The 18,948-nt window shown below is 41.5% G+C and overlaps 1 protein-coding gene across 3 annotated transcripts in view; it reads right to left on the bottom strand.

Moving 5' to 3' along the window:
• Positions 1–18,948, bottom strand: part of SLC25A40 (solute carrier family 25 member 40) — an 82,697-nt gene that overhangs the window by 13,496 nt on the left and 50,253 nt on the right. For all 3 annotated transcript variants that reach the window (XM_061413721.1, XM_061413719.1, XM_061413720.1), the window contains exons 4-6: positions 17,331–17,390; positions 15,458–15,564; positions 2,595–2,662 (exon numbers count right to left, since the gene is read on the bottom strand). In XM_061413721.1, the coding sequence (XP_061269705.1) occupies positions 2,595–2,662; positions 15,458–15,564; positions 17,331–17,390 (235 nt within the window). The remainder of the gene's footprint in view (positions 1–2,594; positions 2,663–15,457; positions 15,565–17,330; positions 17,391–18,948) is intronic.

Genomic DNA, 18,948 nt, shown 5'->3' with positions numbered 1-18,948 from the left:
AGCACTAAACGAGCTTGCCTGCAATGATCTGTGCAAATGATGTGAGTTTTGGCAAACATCTGCTTCTTTTTGGGGGGCTGGAGTTTCAGTAACCACAGCCAGTCATGAACACAGCATGCTGTATCATTAGCCCCAGTGCAAACCCTACACTCAGATTCAATTGCTGGGAAGGAAGAACCCCTGAACTTGCCGTGACAGCCCGGGGTTGGGAGACGCAGAGCGCCCTTCGTGTCACCAGCGGGGTCTCGGGAGGACTCTGCTGGCCAGGTCCTGTTGCGCCTCCCCCCTCACTAAGACCCCGCCATGCCTGACCCTCACTGATTCCGCTTCGTGCCTCTCCGTTGACTGATTTCACTTCATGCCTCTCCCTTCACTGATTCCACTTCATGCCTTTCCCCCTCACTGATTCCACTCCATGCCTCTCCCCTCACTGATTCTGCTTCATGCCTTTCCCCCTCACTGATTCCGCTCCATGCCTCTCCCCTCACTGATTCTGCTTCATGCCTTTCCCCTCACTGATTCCGCTCCATGCCTCTCCCCTCACTGATTCTGCTTCATGCCTTTCCCCCTCACTGATTCCGCTCCATGCCTCTCCCCTCACTGATTCCACTTCATGCCTTTCCCCCTCACTGATTCCGCTCCATGCCTCTCCCCTCACTGATTCCGCTCATGCCTTTCCCCTAATTGATTCCGCTCCATGCCTCTCCATTCTGCTCCATGCCTCTCCCCTCACTGATTCCGCTCCATGCTTCTCCCCTCACTGATTCCACTCCATGCCTCTCCATTCTGCTCCATGCCTCTCCCCTCACTGATTCCACTCCGTGCTTCTCCATTCCGCTCCATGCCTCTCCCCTCACTGACTCCGCTTCATGTCTTTTTTCCTCACTGATTCCGCTCCATGCCTTTCCCCTCCCTGATTCCATTCCATGCCTCTCCCATCACTGATTCCGCTCCATGCCTTTCCCCTCATTAATTCCGCTCTATGCCTCTCCCCTCACTGATTCCGCTACATGCCTCTCCATTCCGCTCCATGCCTCTCCCCTCACTGATTCCACTTCATGTCTTTTCTCCTCACTGATTCCGCTCCATGCCTCTCCCCTCACTGATTCCGCTCCATGTCTTTCCCCTCATTGATTCCGCTCCATGCCTCTCCCCTCACTGATTCCGATTCATGTCATTTCCCCTCACTGATTCCACTCCATGCCTCTCCCCTCACTCAACCACTCCATGCCTCTCCATTGCACTCCATGCCTCTCCCCTCATTGATTCCACTTCATGTCTTTTCTCCTCAGTGATTCCGCTTCATGCCTCTCCCTTCACTGATTCTGCTCCATGTCTTTCCCCTCATTGACTCCGCTCCATGCCTCTCCCTTCACTGATTCCGATTCATGTCATTTCCCCTCACTGATTCCGCTCCATGCCTCTCCCCTCACTCAACCACTCCATGCCTCTCCCCTGACTGATTCCGCTCCATGCCGCTTCTCACTGATTCCGCTTCATGTCTTTTCCCCTCACTGATTCCGCTCCATGCCTCTCCCCTCACTGATTCCACTCCATGCCTCTCCCCTCACTCAACCACTCCATGCCTCTCTCCTCACTGATACTGCTCCATCGTTTCCCCTCACTGATTCCGTTCCATGCCTCTCCCCTCACTGATTTCGCTCCATGCCTCTGCCTTCACTGATTCCACTCCATGCCTCTCCCCTAATTGATTCCGCTCCATGCCTCTCCATTCTGCTCCATGCCTCTCCCCTCACTGATTCTGCTCCATGCCTTTCCCCTGATTCCGCTGCATGCCTCTCCCCTCACTGATTCCGCTTCATGTTTTTCCCCCTCACTGATTCCACTCCATGCCTCTCTCCTCACTCAACCACTCCATGCCTCTCCCCTCACTGAGTCCCCTCCATGCCTCTCTCCTCACTGAGTCCGCTCCATGCCTCTCTCCTCACTGATTTGCTTCATGCCTCTCCCTTCACTGATTCTGTTCCATGCCTCTCCCCTCACTGATTTCACTCCATTCCTTTCCCCTCTCTGATTTCGCTCCATGCCTCTCCCCTCACTGATTCCGCTCCATGCCTCTCCCCTCACAGATTCGCTCCATGCCTCTCCCTTCACTGATTCCGTTCCATGCCTCTCCCCTCACTGATTTTGCTCCATTCCTTTCCCCTCACTGATTTCGCTCCATGCCTCTCCCCTCACTGATTCCACTCCATGCCTCTCCCCTCACTGATTTGCTCCATGCCTCTCCCTTCACTGATTGTGCTCCATGCCTCTCCCCTCACTGATTCAGCCTCATGCCTTTCCCCTCACTGATTGTGCTCCATGCCTCTCCCCTCACTGATTCTGCTTCGTGGCTTTTCTCCTTACTGATTCCACTTCCTGCCTTTTGCAGTAATAAACCACAGACATTAGTATACATCCTGTGAGTCCTTCTAGCCAATCATTAAATGTGGGGTAGTTGTGAGAGTCACAAAACAATGCTCTTGAAAATGAAATGTTCTGATATTCAAAATGCATGATGTCCCATCATACTGATAAGGCAAAACAAAACCACTACCATCACTAAATAAGAAAAATACTAAATTTCAACTTACAACGTAGGAGGAAGGCCACTCCACAGGGATTTAATGCCCTCATTTCGAATGATTTTCAAAAAAGCATCCTAAAATTGTAATAGAAAAAAAAGTGGTCAAAATAAACAAAAATGTTTATAGTGATAAACGGTATTTGATTCTTTTAAGCATTTATTTCTAAAATAAAAGCTTCCCAGACTTATATATGCCCATTATTTAAAAAGGAAAAAAAAAAGAATTTTTCTCAACTTCCAGACAGAAATAAAGCATTTCTAAATCACAGTTCCTGCTTACAAAATAAACCTACATTACTCAGCTTGGGATTGTTCTACTTAGGGCTGAGAAGCAATGTTTTTTGAAGATTATTATAAAAAGGAAGTGGAGGGATGGCAGAAAGTTAGAATAACTCTCCTCTCCCATTATGAGATCTGAGAAAACATTATTTAAACCCAATATTTGAAACCTCTGAGGAAGAACAAAAAGCAAGTAGAAGCTAGAGGGAAGCTTACTGTTAAAAGTCAAAGTCCCATGAATGAGGTTTGCACATTTACAGCTTTTTGCCCGTGGGAGCTGCAAGGAACAGTACATTTACTTGCTTGAGATAGCAAACACCAGAGTTTAGGCTCATAGACTAATCAGAAAGTTAGAAGGGAAATCCCAGGAAGAGAGGCTACAGAGGACATGTTGTTGTTGCCCTTTTAGTCGCTCAGTCATGTCTGACTCTGTGACCCCACGGACTGTTAGCCCTCCAGGCTCCTCTGTCCATGGAATTCTCCAGGCAAGAACACTGGGGTGGCTTGCCATTTTCTTCTCCAGACAAAGGACGTAGGCCCTTGAATTTAGCAACAAAGTCAGCCACAAGATGTGGCTCACAACTCAATTGTGCAGCCCCAGGAGAAGACAACAAAAACAAACCAGACACCCCGTGGATGGCAGACGGGGTGGGAATTTCAGCTGCAGCCCACCACAGTGGTGCCTGAGTATAGTCTGAATCTAGCCAAAGTTAACTGCCTATTAGAACAGAACTGACTCTTGGGAAGAATATAACAGAACCCAGAGTCTTTACAGAGCATTCTTCATAATGATCACTATCCAGTCAAAATTCATGAGACATAAAAAGAAACAAACGAAAAAGTAGTCATCAGAAACCAGCACTGAGATGATTAAGATGATGCTATCTGCAGACAAGAACTCTAAAACACCTATTATCAACATGTGCAAGGGTTACAAAGATGATGGGTCCATAGTGCATGGACAAATTTGGAATTCAGCAAGGAAATAATTACTGTTAAAACTGCCAAGTGAAAGTTCTGAACCTGAAATGAAAAATTTAAAAAGTGGGCTTAACAGCAGAAAGGAGACAGCAAGGAGTCACTAAAGACAAATCTAAAATTAAATTGGAAGAAGGAAGAGAAAACAAATGAAGAAAAATGGGATGAAAAGGACATTTTTTTTTTGGTGTTGGTTCTAGCATGTCTTGTAGGTCTTCATAGAACAGTTCAACTTCAGCTTCTTCAACGTTAGTGGTTGGGGCACAGACTTGGATTACTATGATACTGAATGGTTTGCCCTGGAAACAAACACGGACTCTTCTGTTGACTATGATGGCTACTCCATTTCTTCTAAGGGATTCCTGCCCACAGTAGTAGATATAATGGTCATCTGAGTTAAATTCACCCATTCCAGTCCATTTTAGTTCACTGATTTCTAGAATGTCGACGTTCACTCTTGCCATCTCCGGTTTGACGACTTTCAATTTGCCTTGATTCATGGACCTGACATTCCAGGTTTCTATTTAATTGGAGGCTAATTATTTCACCCTATTGTATTGGTTCATCAACATGAATCTGCCACGGGTTGTACACATGTTCCCCATCCTGTAACCCCCTCCCACCTCTCTCCCCATACCATCCCTCTTGGTCATCCCACTGCACCAGCTCCAAGCATCCTATATCATGCATCAAACCTGGACTGGCGATTCATTTTACATATGATAATATACATGTTTCAATGCCATTCTCCCAAATCATACCACCGTCGCCCTCTCCCACAGAGTCCAACAGGCTGTTCTATACATCTGTGTCTCTTTTGCTGCATCGCATACAGGGTTATCATTACCATCTTTCTAAATTCCATATATATGCGTTAGTATACTGTACTGGTATTTTTCTTTCCTGCTTACTTCACTCTGTATAATAGGCTCCAGTTTCATCCACCTCATTAGAACGAAGGATGATTAAATGAAGACCAACTTCTCAGCAGACACATGAAAGGCCAAAAGACAATGTAATGACACATTTAAGGTGCTAAAAAACAAAGCAAGCCAGAATTCTGTATGCTGCCAAAAAGATGTCAAAAATGCTTTATAAAGACATTTCTATAGAACAAAAACAGAGATTCCACTGCCAAAATATCTTCATTATAGAAATGCTGAAAGAATTCTTTAGGATAAAGGGTCATGGTGGCACTAAGTAACTATCATCTTCAGAAAGGCAGGAAGAACAAAAGAGGTGGTAAATATGTGGTTACAGGTAAAATATGTACTTCTTTTTAACTATTTCAAAGACATCAGTTCAGTTCAGTTCAGTCGCTCAATCATGTCTGACTCTTTGTGACCCCATGAATCGCAGCACGCCAGGCCTCCCTGTCCATCACCAATTCCCGGAATTTACTCAAACTCATGTTCATAGAGTCAGTGATGCCATCCAGCCATCTCATCCCCTGTCATCCCCTTCTCCTCCTGCCCCCAATCCCTCCCAGCATCAGGGTCTTCTCCAATGAGTCAACTCTTCACACGAGGTGGCCAAAGTACTGGAGTTTCAGCTTCAGCATCAGTCCTTCCAATGAACACCCAGGACTGAGCTCCTTTAGGATGGACTGGTTGGACCTCCTTGCAGTCCAAGGGACTCTCAAGAGTCTTCTCCAACACCACAGTTCAAAAGCATCAATTCTTCAGTGCTCAGCTTTCTTCATAGTCCAACTCTCACATCCATACATGACCACTGAGAAAACCATAGCCTTGACTAGGCAGACCTTTGTTGGCAAAGTACTGTCTCTGCTTTTGAATATGCTATCTAGGTTGGTCATAACTTTCCTTCCAAGGAGTAAGCGTCTTTAAATTTCATGGCTGCAGTCAGCATCTGCAGTGATTTTGGAGCCCCCAAAAATGAAGTCTGACACTGTTTCCACTGTTTCCCCATCTATTTCCCATGAAGTGATGGGACCAGATGCCATGATCTTAGTTTTCTGAATGTTGAGCTTTAAGCCAACTTTTTCACTCTCCTCTTTCACTTTCATCAAGAGGCTTTTTAGTTCTTCACTTTCTGCCATAAGACTATTTAAATTGAATTTAAACTGTGAACTATTTAAACTGTGAACTGTGGCATCTGTAAAGTACTAGGATGTGCCATCCGTGAGGCAGCAGCACAAACAAAGAGGAGGGGGTAAGGGTGCCAGGACATGGGGGCCCGAGATCCACTCTACTTGCAAGTTAGCAAGTCGGCCTGCATGGCATCAAGAGAGCCCAGGTAAAGACGAAACTCTCTGGGGTGAGACATAAAGCTCATCATCACAGCAACAGCAGCAGCCAGAGTACTGGCATTCTGATCCCTGTATCCTGAGCCCCAGTTTCCACAGGCGTGTGAAGAAGGCTGGATGACACCTGAACACACGGTGGATGCACTACAGGGGAGGAAGCCGACCTCAGGGGACCAAACCATTTACAACGGGGAATAAGGATGCCTGTATCTTCCAAGGTCATTCACTCTCCAAACAGCCTTGAAAAGATGACCAGGAACAAAGGACAGACAATGCCACGCACATGAGATATGCCCCACATGAAACACTTTTGAAGAACCGTTTGCCTAGAAACAGGAATTGAGGAATCAATATAATGTTATTAAAATTCAAACCAATAACAGGAAAGGAGGGAAAAAGGGAACAATTAGAAAAATATACAAAAACAGATTAATACTCCAACCATATGAAAAATTATATTAAAGGATTAAACTTTCCGATTAAAACTCACTACATCAACAGCCATCTGCATCCTATCTGTGGAGTCTCTAGGGTTTCCCAGGTGGCGCTAGCGGTTAAGAATCCACCTGCCAATGCAGGTTCGACCCCTGGGTCCGGAAGATCCCCTGAGTAGGAAATGGCAACCGGCTCCAATATTCTTGCCTGGAGAATCCCATGGACAGAAGAGCCTGGCAGTTCATGGGGTCACAGAGGGTAACAGAACAAGACAGAACTATATCACCATCTTGGAGTAAAAGGATGGAAAAAGACAGGCTACATAAACACTACTATGAGAAAGCTAAAAGCTGCAAGCTGAAAGGTGGCTATACTACATTCAGATAAAAGACTGCAAGATAATACAGATGTATCAGAAAAACATATCAAGTGAATGTGTATGTTCCTAATAACTGAGGTTCAAAACCCTATGAGGCAAACCAGAGAGAATTAAAAAGGAAAACAGACATATCCTCAATCCTATCTAAAGATTATTATATGCTCTATCAGAGAATAATAGAATAATTTTTAAAAATCTGTAAGACTTCAGCAGATCTAAATAAAACATTAGCCACCCTGACCTAATGGCTTATAGAACGCTATACCCAACAACTGCAGAATACAATATACACTTTAAAGAGCACAAAATAGTCACCAAGACAGACCATACATAGGGCCATTACACAAGACTCAATACATTAAAAAAAATCTGAAAACTTAAGAGTATATTCCTTTGATCAGATCAGAATTAAATTAGAAATCAGGAACAATAACGTATCTAGGAAAATATCGAATTATTGGAAAATTAATAATCCATGGCAAAAGAAATTACAAAGAAAATCACAAAATATTTCAACTGATAATGAAAATACAACATCAAAATCTTTGGAACATATCTAATTTAGTACTTTGAAGGAAATTTAAATGTGGAGTTGAGGAAAGAAAGGCTTAAAATCAATAATTCATGTTTCCACCTAAGAAAGTACAATGCAATGACCAAAATAAATCCAAAGAATAATTCTGATTTCTGGTTCTGCATGTAAAGAGCTTGAAAGCATCACTTCCATCCTCACAACAAGAAAAATCCTGAACAAACTGAAAAATCAATTCCTCTTAGGATAATCAGAGAATTGAGGTCACTAGTCAAACTGCTACCTTGAACACTGGTAAGTGAGAGTGAAGTCGCTCAGTCGTGTCTGATTCTTTGCGACCCCATGGACTGTAGCCTACCAGGCTCCTCCATCCATGGGATTTTCCAGGCAAGAGTACTGGAGTGGGTTGCCATTTCCTTCTCCTGAGGATATTCCCAACCCAGGGATCGAACCTGGGTCTCCCGCGTTGTAGGCAGATGCTTTACCGTCTGAGCCTGGAGAGACCATCAAATACAGAGACTCACAGCACAGTAGAGCAGAAGCCCGCAGTTAGAACCAGCAGCAACAGGAATGCTATGAGCTATAACTGACCAACGGCTGGAAGCTCAGTGTAGACTAACCGGAGAATCAAAACCTCTGAGGCGCTACTCTGAGAGGGCCTTCACGCTTTTATGACTTTTAGCCCCTGAGCCCTACCAGATCCTCACTGGTAAAATCAAAGAGAAACCCCCTCCTGTTTCCGGCAGGGTAAGGGGAAAAGAAACCACTTTTCAAATATGCCCCAAATCTCTATTCTCCTTTTTTTTAAAGGAGAAACACTCAAGGGCAACTATCTTACTATCTGAGGAATCTCCAGGAAAAGACAACAGGTAAGACAACAACTGGGAGAGTGGAGGAAATTTCAGTCTCTACAACACAGCTATCCAGAAGTAAACAAAGCCCAGCGTCTCGCTGGATAACACTTCACATTCAAGGTCTGTCTTTTAACCCAATACATCATGCCCAGCTTTCAACAAAAAGAATTACAAAGCATACCAAAAGGCAAAAAATGTAGTCTGAAGAAACAAACCAAACATCAAAATCAGACTCAGATATGGCAGAGATTTTAAAATTACCAGCCTGGGGATTTTCAGTAACAATGGTGAGTATGTCAAGGGCACTTAGTAGTATCAGAGGACTAGTAGTGGAGACAGTGATAAGGCCGCCTCGCCAGAGGCAACGGAAATTACCAGGGGAGTCAGAAATTCCACTCCCACTGCCTTAGTCTGTTAAGGCTGCTATAACGAAACACGACAGAGTGGGTAGCTTATGAACAACACTAATTTATTTCTCAGTTCTCAAGGCCGGAAGTCCAAGATCCAGGTCAAATGAGGGCCCTGTTCTGGATTTCACACTTCTCATTGTGTCGTCACAAGGCAGAAGGGCAAGGAAGCTCTGCGGTCTCTCTTCTAAGGGCAATAATCTCATTCATGAGGTCTCTGCCCTCATGACCTAATCAACTCCCAAAGGCTCCAGGTCCTAAAACGATTGCATCAGGCATTAGGATTTCTACAGTGAATTCTGGAGGGAACACAAACACTCAGACCACAGCGTCCCAAAGTGAAAGCCCCGACCCCCACTCCGTGTGTCTGGAGGCTGAGTGAGGAACACGGACTTCCAGCTCTGCCAGCCCATTAATAAGGTGGCGCCCTCTTCCTGAGCTGACAGTGTCAAAAGGGCCAACTGGGATATTTAAATGAGATTCAGAGACTCATAATACCCAAAATTTCCTGGTTCCAATATTTAAAAAAATCACTTGTCATTTTAAGAAGCAGGAAGAGGAAATTCCCTGGTGGTCCAGTGGTTAGAAACTGGCGCTCTCACTGCCAGGGTGCCAGGTTCGATCCCCGGTTGGGGAACTAAGACGCTGCAAACCACATGGTGCAGCCAATAAATAAATAAACAGGAAGAAAGATGCCAACCTGAATGAAAGGAGACAATAAACAGACACCGGCAGTGAGACTGACAGGATTATCTGACAAAGGTTCTAGAGCAATCAATATATAAACCACTGACCATCACTTACAAAGATGTCTGAAACAAATGAAACATTAGAACAGCTCAGCAAAGGAATATATACACAAAAACCTATATATCAAAATGGAATTTTACAACTGACACCACGGAAATACAAAGGATCCTAACAGATTAATAACTACATGCCAGTAAAATGGATGACCAGGAAAAAAATGGAAAAATTCCTAAACCAGAAAGAAACAGAAAATATGAATAAATGAATTACCAAAAATGAAATTAAATCAGTAATTTAACAACTTCCAACAGACAAAAGTCCATGACCAGATGGCTTCACAGGTGAATTCTAACAAATATTCACAGAAGAGTTAATGCTTATCCTTCTGAAACTATTCCAAAAAACTGTACAGGAAGAAAAACTTCCAAACTCATTCTATGAGGCCAGCATCACCCTGATACCAAAAGCAGGCAAAGATGTCACACACAAAAAGAAAATGGCAGGCCAGTATCACTGATGACACATATGCAAAAATCCTCAACAAAATCTTAGCAAACCAAATTTAATAAGATAAACACTGATCAAAAGGGGTCACAAACCAGGATCAAGTGAGATTTATGAAAGAACAGTTCAGTATCAATAAATCAATCAATGACACACCATATTAACAGACTGAAGAATAAAACCATATGAGGAGGACTTCCCTGGTGGCTCAGTGGTAAAGAATCTGCCTGCCAATGCAGGAAACACGAGCTTGATCCCTGATCAGGAAGACCCCACATGCCAAGGAGGAACTAAGCCTGTGCTCTAGAGCCCAAGAGCCACCACTACTGAGCCCGTGAGCTCCAACTACTGAAGCCTGTGCCACCTAAAGCCTGTGTTCCACAAGAGAAGCCCCGTAAAGAGAAGCCCGTGCACCACCAACTACAGAGTAGCCACCACTCCCAGCAACTAGACGGAAAAAAAGCCTGCATAGCAACGAAGCCCCAGCACCGCCAAGAAGAAAATAAAGTTTATAAATAAATATATAAAAATAAAATAATTCAGCTAAAAATAAATCCACATGATCATCTCAATAGGTGCAGAAAAAGCTTTTGACACAATTCAACATTGTTTCATGATAAAAACCCTCAACAAAGTGGGTATACGGTTACAGAGGGAATATACCTCAACACACTAAAAGCCATACACAACAAGCCCACAGCTAACATCATAGTCAACAGTGAAAAGCTGAAAGCATCTCCTCTAAGATCAGGAACAAGACAAGGATACACTTACTCTCATCACTCAACATGGTTTATTCAACATAGTTTTCAAAGTCCTAGCCACAGAAGAGAAGAAAAAAATACAAGGATTCCAAACTGGAAAGGAGGAAGTAAAATTGTCACCATTTACAGATGACATGATATTAAACGCAGTAAATCCTGAACATGCCAGCAGAAAACTACTAGAGCTCCTCATGAGGTCAATAAAGTTGCAAGATGCTAAATTAATATACAGAAATCTACTGCATTTCTAAACACTAACAACTATCAACAAGGGAAAGGGGTGGCAAAGAGTTGGACACTACTGAGAGACTGAACCGAGCAACTGAATCAAAACAATATGGTACTGGCAGGAAACAGACACAGATCAACAGAATAGACAGCTCAATGAACCCACAATTATATAAGCAATTAATCTATGATAAAAGGGGCAAGAATACACAGTGTGGGAAAGACTGCCCCTTTAATAAACAGTGTTGGGAAAACTGCACAGCTACACGTAGAAGGATCAAACTGGACTACTCTCTCACATCAGGTACAAAAATAAATTCAAAATAGATTAAAGGCTTATATCTAAGACGTGAAACCAAAAAACTTACAGAAGAAAGCATAGGCAGTAAACCAGAGCTCCACAACAAAAGAAGTCACGGCAATGAGAAGCCTGAGCACCACAACTACAGTAGCCCCCGTACAAGCTCGCTGCAACCAGAGAAAGCCCTCGTGCAGCAACAAAGACCCAGCACCCACAAAAATAAATGTTAAATTTCAAAAACATTTTATATGGAAAGACAAAGGAACTTTAGAAATAGCTAAAACAACTTTCAAAAAGAAAAATAAGAATAAAGTAGAAGGAATCAGTTTACCTGATTTCAGGACTTACTCTACAGCTACACTAATTAAGACTGTGTGGTACTGATGCAGGTAATAGATAAATGTTACAGGATAAACAACCTAGAAATAGATCCACACAATATGCCCAAGTGATTTCTGACAAAGTGCAAAAGCATCTTAATGGAGGAATGATACCTTTTCAACAAATGCAAGTGGACAACCATTGGGTAAAATAAACAAAAAAGAACAAACTTCAACCTCAAATCTATATATTATATAAGAATGACTCAAAATGGATCAAGGACTTTAAAAATAGGAGAAGATCTTCAGATCTAAGAGTAAATAAAGAATTCTTAGATTTGACACCAGAAGCATGATCTATAAAGTAAAAACTAACTGGGCTTCATCAAAATTAAAAATTTTTACACCATGAAAGACCTTGCTTAAGAGGATAAAGGGGGAAGGTAAAGAGTGGGAAAAAAAATTTAGTAATTTAGTAACTACATATTCAACAAAGGACCAGTATCTAGATAATACAAGGAGTACTCAAAACTTAACAGTAAAAATATAAACAGTTCAATTAGAAGATGGGCAAATGACATGAAAAGTCATTTCACTGCAAAGGATAAACCGATGGCTAATAAACATATGAACAGATTTTCAACATCAGTAGCCACTACAGAAAATGTAAATTAAAACCACAATAAGGTATTATTACACACTTATCAGAACTGCTAAAATGAAAATAGTAACACCACCAAATACTAGTGAGGATGTGGAGAAGTTAGGACAGTCATACACGGCCACAGGAATGTAAAATGATACTATCAGTCTACTAAACAGGCTGGCAGTTTCTTAAACCATAAGCAGGCAACTACCATATGACCCAGAAACTCATGGATATTTACTCCAGAGAAATGAAAACTTACAATGATATTATGATTAAGAAAATATATACATTTTGGTCTTAATCCATGGTTCCTGGCACACAGCTCCAAAATTCCTATAATTTCCTAATTGACATAGAACAAAGGTATAAAAACAGTATGAACTTAACAGAAGCAGAAGATATGAAGAAGAGGTGGCAAGAATTCACAGAAGAACTATACAAAAAACATCTTAATGACCTGGATAACCATAATGGTGTGGTCACTCACCTAGAGCCAGACACACTGGAGTGTGAAGTCAAGTGGGCTTTAGGAGGCATTACTATAAACAAAGGAGGTGAAGGATTTCCAGCTGACCTACTTCAAATCCTAAAAGATGATTCTGTTCAAGTGCTGCATTCAATATGCCAGCAAATTCAGAAAACTCAGCAGTAGCCATAGGACTGCAAAAGGTCAGTTTTCATTCCAATCCCATTAAAGAACAATGCCAAAGAATGTTCCAACTACCACACAACTGAGCTCATTTTAAATGTTAGCAAGGTAATGCTCAAAATTCTTCAAGCTAGGCTTCAAAAGTATGTGAACCAAGAACTTCCAGATGTACAAGTTGGATTAAAAAAGGCAGAGGAAGCAGAAATTAAACTGCCAACATCCTTTGGATCATAGAAAAAGCAAGGGAATTTCTGAAAAAAACATCTACTTCTGCTTTATTACTATGCCAAAGCCTTTGACTGTGTGGATCACAACAAACTGTGGAAAATTCTTAAAGAGATGGGAACACCAGACCACCTGACCTGCTTCCTGAGAAATCTGGAGGTCAAGAAGCAACAGTTAGAACTGGACACGGAACAACAGACTGGTTCCAAATCGGGAAAGAAGTACGTCCACACTATGTATTTTCACCCTGCATATTTAACTTATATGCAGAGTACATCATGAGAAGTGTCAGCCTGGATGAAGCACAAGCTGGAATCAAAATTGCCAGGAGAAATATCAATAACCTCAGCTATACAGATGACACCACCCTTATGGCAGAAAACAAAGAACTAAAGAGCCTCTTGATGAAAGTGAAAGAAGAGAGTGAAAAGTTGGCTTAAAACTCAACATTCAGAAAACTAAGATCACTTCATGGCAAATAGATGGGAAACCGTGGAAAAAGTGACAGACTTTATTTTTTGGGCTCCAAAATCACTGCAGATGGTGACTGCAGCCATGAAATTAAAAGACGCTTGCTCCTTGGAAGAAAAGCTATGACCAACCTAGACAGCGTATTAAAAAGCAGAAACATCACTTTGCTGACAAAGGTCAGTATAGTCAAAGCTATGGTTTTTCCATAGTCATCTACAGATGTCGCAGTTCGACCATAAAGAAGTCTAAGTGCCGAAGAATTGATGCTTTTGAGCTATGGTGTTGGAGAAGACTCTTGAGAGTCCTTTGGACAGCAAGGAGATCAAACCAGTCAATCCTAAAGGAAGTCACCTCAATATTCATTGAAAGGACTGATGTTGAAGCTCTAAATAGTTTGGCCACCTGATGCAAGGAGCCAACTCACTGGAAAAGACCATGATGCTGGAAAAGATTGAGGGCAAGAGAAGGTAGCAATAGAGGATCAGACGGTTGGATGGCATCGACTCAAAGGACATGAGTTTGAGCAAACTCAGGGAGATGGTGAAGGACAGGGGAGCCTGGTGTTCTACAGCACATGGTGTTGCAAAGTCAGACATGACTGAGTGAGTGAACAATGACGAGTGATGCCTCCATTCAAATCTCTGAAGAAAGGCATCTGGATGCTTCCAGGCTGGTGAGCATAGGGAGGTGCTGGGAGAATGACAGGCCTGGAGAGGACATAGAAGCTCTATGCCTCCCCTAAGTCCTGCCCTGTGCACCTCTCCTATCTAGCTGTTCCTGAGTTGTGTCCCTTCATAATAAACTAGTAATCTCTTAAGTAAAATTCCTTCCTGAGTTCTGCAAGCTATTCTAGCAAATTACTGAACCCAAGGAAAGGATCGTGGGAACTTCCGTCTTTTGACTTGCAGCCAGTCAGTCAGAAGCATGGGTGACAACCTGGCCTTGAGGGTGGCATCTGAAATGGGAACATCCCCATGGGAGCTAACAACTAACTCCAGGTAGATGGTGTCAGAATGGAGTTAAACTGCAGAACACTACTGGTCTGAACTAGAGGACTGCTTGGTAGGGGGGAAAATACCACTAATCTGTTCAGAAGAATTCTGAGTGTTCAGAGAGAAAAACAGTGAGTAGTTTTTTCTTATATGTTGACACCAAAACCTGTGAATGAACATATCCAGCAGTTTTATTCAGAGCCAAAAATTGGAAACCACTTGAAACAAACTATGGCATATCCATACCATGTAATACTAGTGAGTAATAAAAAGGAGCAAACTATTGATACATTAAACAACTTGAATGAATCTTCAGACAATTAAACTAAGTCAGAAGTACCAATCCCAAAATGTCCTGTTACAATTCCATTTATAGAACATTCTTAAGATGACAAAATTATGTAAACGGGGAACAGGCTAGTGGTTGGTAGGAGTTAAGAAGTGGGTGTGACTACAGAATGGAAACAGGAAGGATCCCTGGGTGGTAGAATTGTTCTGTATCTTCACTGTATCAATGTCAACATCCTGATGGTCATATTGTACTCATCCTGTTGCATGTAACCAACTGGGAGAAACTGGCAGAGGGTACACAGGGTCTGTCTCTGAATATTTTTCTTAAAATTATGATCTACAAGCATTTCAAAATTTTAAAAGCCTACTCCTTTTCCCCCATATATAAGAAAGCATAAACAGATGAACATAAAGTTAACAAAGAATTAAAAGTAAAAAAAGTCCTTCTCCTCTTCTGCTTCAATGTCTACCTTTTAACTGTGTGCTAACTACATGATGGACTCTTTACTGTCTTGCAACTGTTGAGTCTTTCATATAGAAGAATAAACATAAGAATAAAAAACATGCTGTGATTATAAATAATGTAATCTCTTTACCAATGTTCCCTGGAAATGTCCTGGCTTCTTATACCATGCTTTGTTGCCTTCCTCTTCACAGACACACAGATGATCCATAAGTCCATTACTATATAGAAAACATTTTCCTAACAAAGAAGATTACAATGGTCAACACTTATTTCACACAAGTGTATTATTTTTACAGATGATCAAAATAAAAATACAAGGAGCAGGATGAACAAGACACAATTTTGTCTTCACCTTTTAGGATGAAACAATCTGATTTGTTTAATGACAGCACTGGGCTCTAAACTCACAGTGGTGAAAAGCAATTGAATAAATTACTGGATTCTGTTTGCAGGACTATAGTCAAAAAATGTACACAGAAAAAAATTCTCTTCAGTTATCTGAGGGAATGGAGAGAAAAGATAAGAGGAAAACCTCTTTTTGAAAAGACAGTATGGGTGTGCATCTTCTCTATCTGATCAGAAGAAAAGTCTGTGGTGTGTAAGGGAAATTCTGACCAAAATATATTATGAAACAATGCATATCTGAATCTTGAAAGAGCTCATTACAAGGAAAAAATTATATTAACTATATGAGGTGATGGATCCTGGCTAAACTTATTGTGGTAATCATTTTTCAATATATACATACATGAAATCATTATACTGTATTCCTAAAACTAACACTATGTTCTGTATCAATTACATCTCAACTGAAAAAGTCGATTATGAAAAAATGTTTTTCATAATCTCAACCCATGCAAATAAAGCTATGCTTTGTCCCTTTCTCTGTATTTTTACTTCTTAATCTAGACACTGGCCACTCCTTCCCAATTGACTACAACTTTTTCTAATAATGATTCCTTCCCATTATTGGCTTCATTCTTGCTCCCATAACTGTCTTCTCCATTTGACCGTATATAATTCTATCAGTTTCATAATACACTGGTCTATCTTTAATATATAGGAAACTACTCTGTTTTTCATCCTTTCCTACAATCCACCTATTCTTTCATCCACCTGAATACCTGTTGTTCATTCTGTCTCCCTGATACACATTCAACAGAGTGGCATTTACGTATGAGCTTTTTTACAGGCTGTTTTCTGCTATTTAAACACGTTCGAAATGACATTTTTATAAAAACCGCAAAATATGGATCAAGGAATTGTTATTTTGCCTATCTAAAAAAAACGTATAACTACTCTTCTCAAAGTCCACATAAACTCTAATGTCCAGCAATTAACCAAGCTGCTTGATAAAATACTGAATTTCCTATTACTATTCAAGCGACAATTAGATGCCTATTGGAGGAATACTGTAGGATGGGCACAGCTCTTGGACTAAAGTAGGAAGCTAGATTCAAGGTCTCTTATAAGTAAAATTCTGTTCTTACTTGTGAGGCATATACTGAAATACAAAACTGTCCTCTCCATTTGTTAGTAGGTTCATGAAAGTGTTATATGTGTTATACATATGCACGTATACACACAGCCTGTTGACCCTTGAACAACATGAGTCTGCACTGTGAGGGTCTACTTATACAGATTGTTTTCAATAGTAAATGCCACAGTGTTACACGATCTGCAGTTGGCTGAACCCAAGGATAAGGAACTGCAAAAACAGAGGAATTATGGACACTGAGGGCCAACTGTAAATTATAGGCAGATTTTCAGCCACACCAACGGTGGGCAACCTTAACCTCCTCATTCTTCAAGGGTCAACTGTACTTGTTTTCTGCCTAGACTTCATCAGGTATAACTAAGAAATGAGGAAAATGTTTCCGCATGAGGACAAAGGCATCAGTTTTCAAAAACTGGCAAAAAGAGAATATTATTTTCTTAAAAAAATGAATGCAGTGACATTTAAAAACCTAACATAACATTTTCAGGATAAGCTGAACACATACCTTTGGGGAATGGGTTGTTTTGGGCTTGGAGTCGAATTTTAACAACATCAAAGGGTGTCACTATGAAGATACATAAAATTTCAATTAACAAGTGATATCTGTAATTTGTATAGATGTTTGTCCAAAGAAAATACACATGATACCTATATAATGGTTAAAACTATTTATCATAAAGTGGTTTTAAGTGTTAACATTCTAATTTTTTGCATTTGAATTTTGTTTAAAGAGGAACAATGAGAAAATGTTGTTACTTCTTTCACAAGTACTAAACTCTCATTTTGGAGAAGGCAATGGCACCCCACTCCAGTACTCCTCCCTGGAAAATCCCATGGATGGAGAAGCCTGGTAGGCTACAGTCCATGGGGTCACTAAGAGTCGGACACGACTGAGCGACTTCACTTTCACTTTTCACTTTCATGCATTGGAGAAGGAAATGGCAACCCACTCCGGTGTTCTTGCCTGGAGAATCCCAGGGACGGAAGAGCCTAGTGGGCTGCCGTCTATGGGGTCGCAGAGTTGAACACGACTGAAGCGACTTAGCAGCAGCAACAAACTCTCATTTATACTATTTCTATGGCTATAATTCCATTAACATTAAAGCTAAAATACTGGTATTTCTAAGAAAATATGTTATCTAAGATAAAAGTGAATGTTCCAAAAGACCACTTAAATATCTGAGGATAACTATGTATTACAAGTAATCAATAATCAAATAATATGTCTCCCTATATTAAAATCTCCCTCTGTTAAATTCATCTGTATCAAATAAAAACCACAGGTATCGAAAATTTGAGTAAGCTATCCATAACTCATTCTTGCTACCATATTGTGTTACTCTATATGGGAACAGTGCAGCAAAGGAAAATGGGCATTATGATCTGAAGTAAAATCAGATCAGATCAGATCAGTCGCTCAGTCGTGTCCGACTCTTTGCGACCCCATGAATCGCAGCACGCCAGGCCTCCCTGTCCATCACCAACTTCCGGAGTTCACTCAGACTCACGTCCATCGAGTCAGTGATGCCATCCAGCCATCTCATCCTCGGTCGTCCCCTTCTCCTCCTGCCCCCATTTCCCTCCCAGCATCAGAGTCTTTTCCAATGAGTCAACTCTTCGCATGACGTGGCCAAAGTACTGGAGTTTCAGCTTTAGCATCATTCCTTCCAAAGAAATCCCAGGGCTGATCTCCTTCAGAATGGACTGCTAAAACAATTAGTTTACATTTGTTCTAACCATCTTGGGCTTCCTGGTGGCTCAGGCAGTAACGAATCTGCCTGCAAGGTAGCAGACCTGGGTTCAACCCCGGGCTCAGGAAGATCCCATGGAAAAGAAAATGGCAACCCCCTCCAATATTCCTGCCTGGAGAATTCCATGGACAGAGAAGCCTGGTGGACTACATTCCACGGGATCGCAAAGAGTCAGACGCAACTGAGAGACAATACCTGCTATCTTACTTAAATAAACCAGCCAACTCATTCAAATGTTAAACTGTCACCTACTGTGTCATTTGGCTGTGTCTATAAGAAATTCATTTAAAGACAGAGAAATGTAGTCCAGAGAAATTTAAGCAATTCACTAAAAGCAAAGTAAATGATAATCTGAATTTGTTGCTACTGTAA

The sequence above is a fragment of the Bos javanicus genome, chromosome 4, assembly GCF_032452875.1.
Source record: "Bos javanicus breed banteng chromosome 4, ARS-OSU_banteng_1.0, whole genome shotgun sequence".
Classification (NCBI taxonomy): Eukaryota; Metazoa; Chordata; class Mammalia; order Artiodactyla; family Bovidae; genus Bos; species Bos javanicus.
Note: the sequence above shows the minus strand (reverse complement) of the source record. Positions and strands in the feature narration are given on the sequence as shown.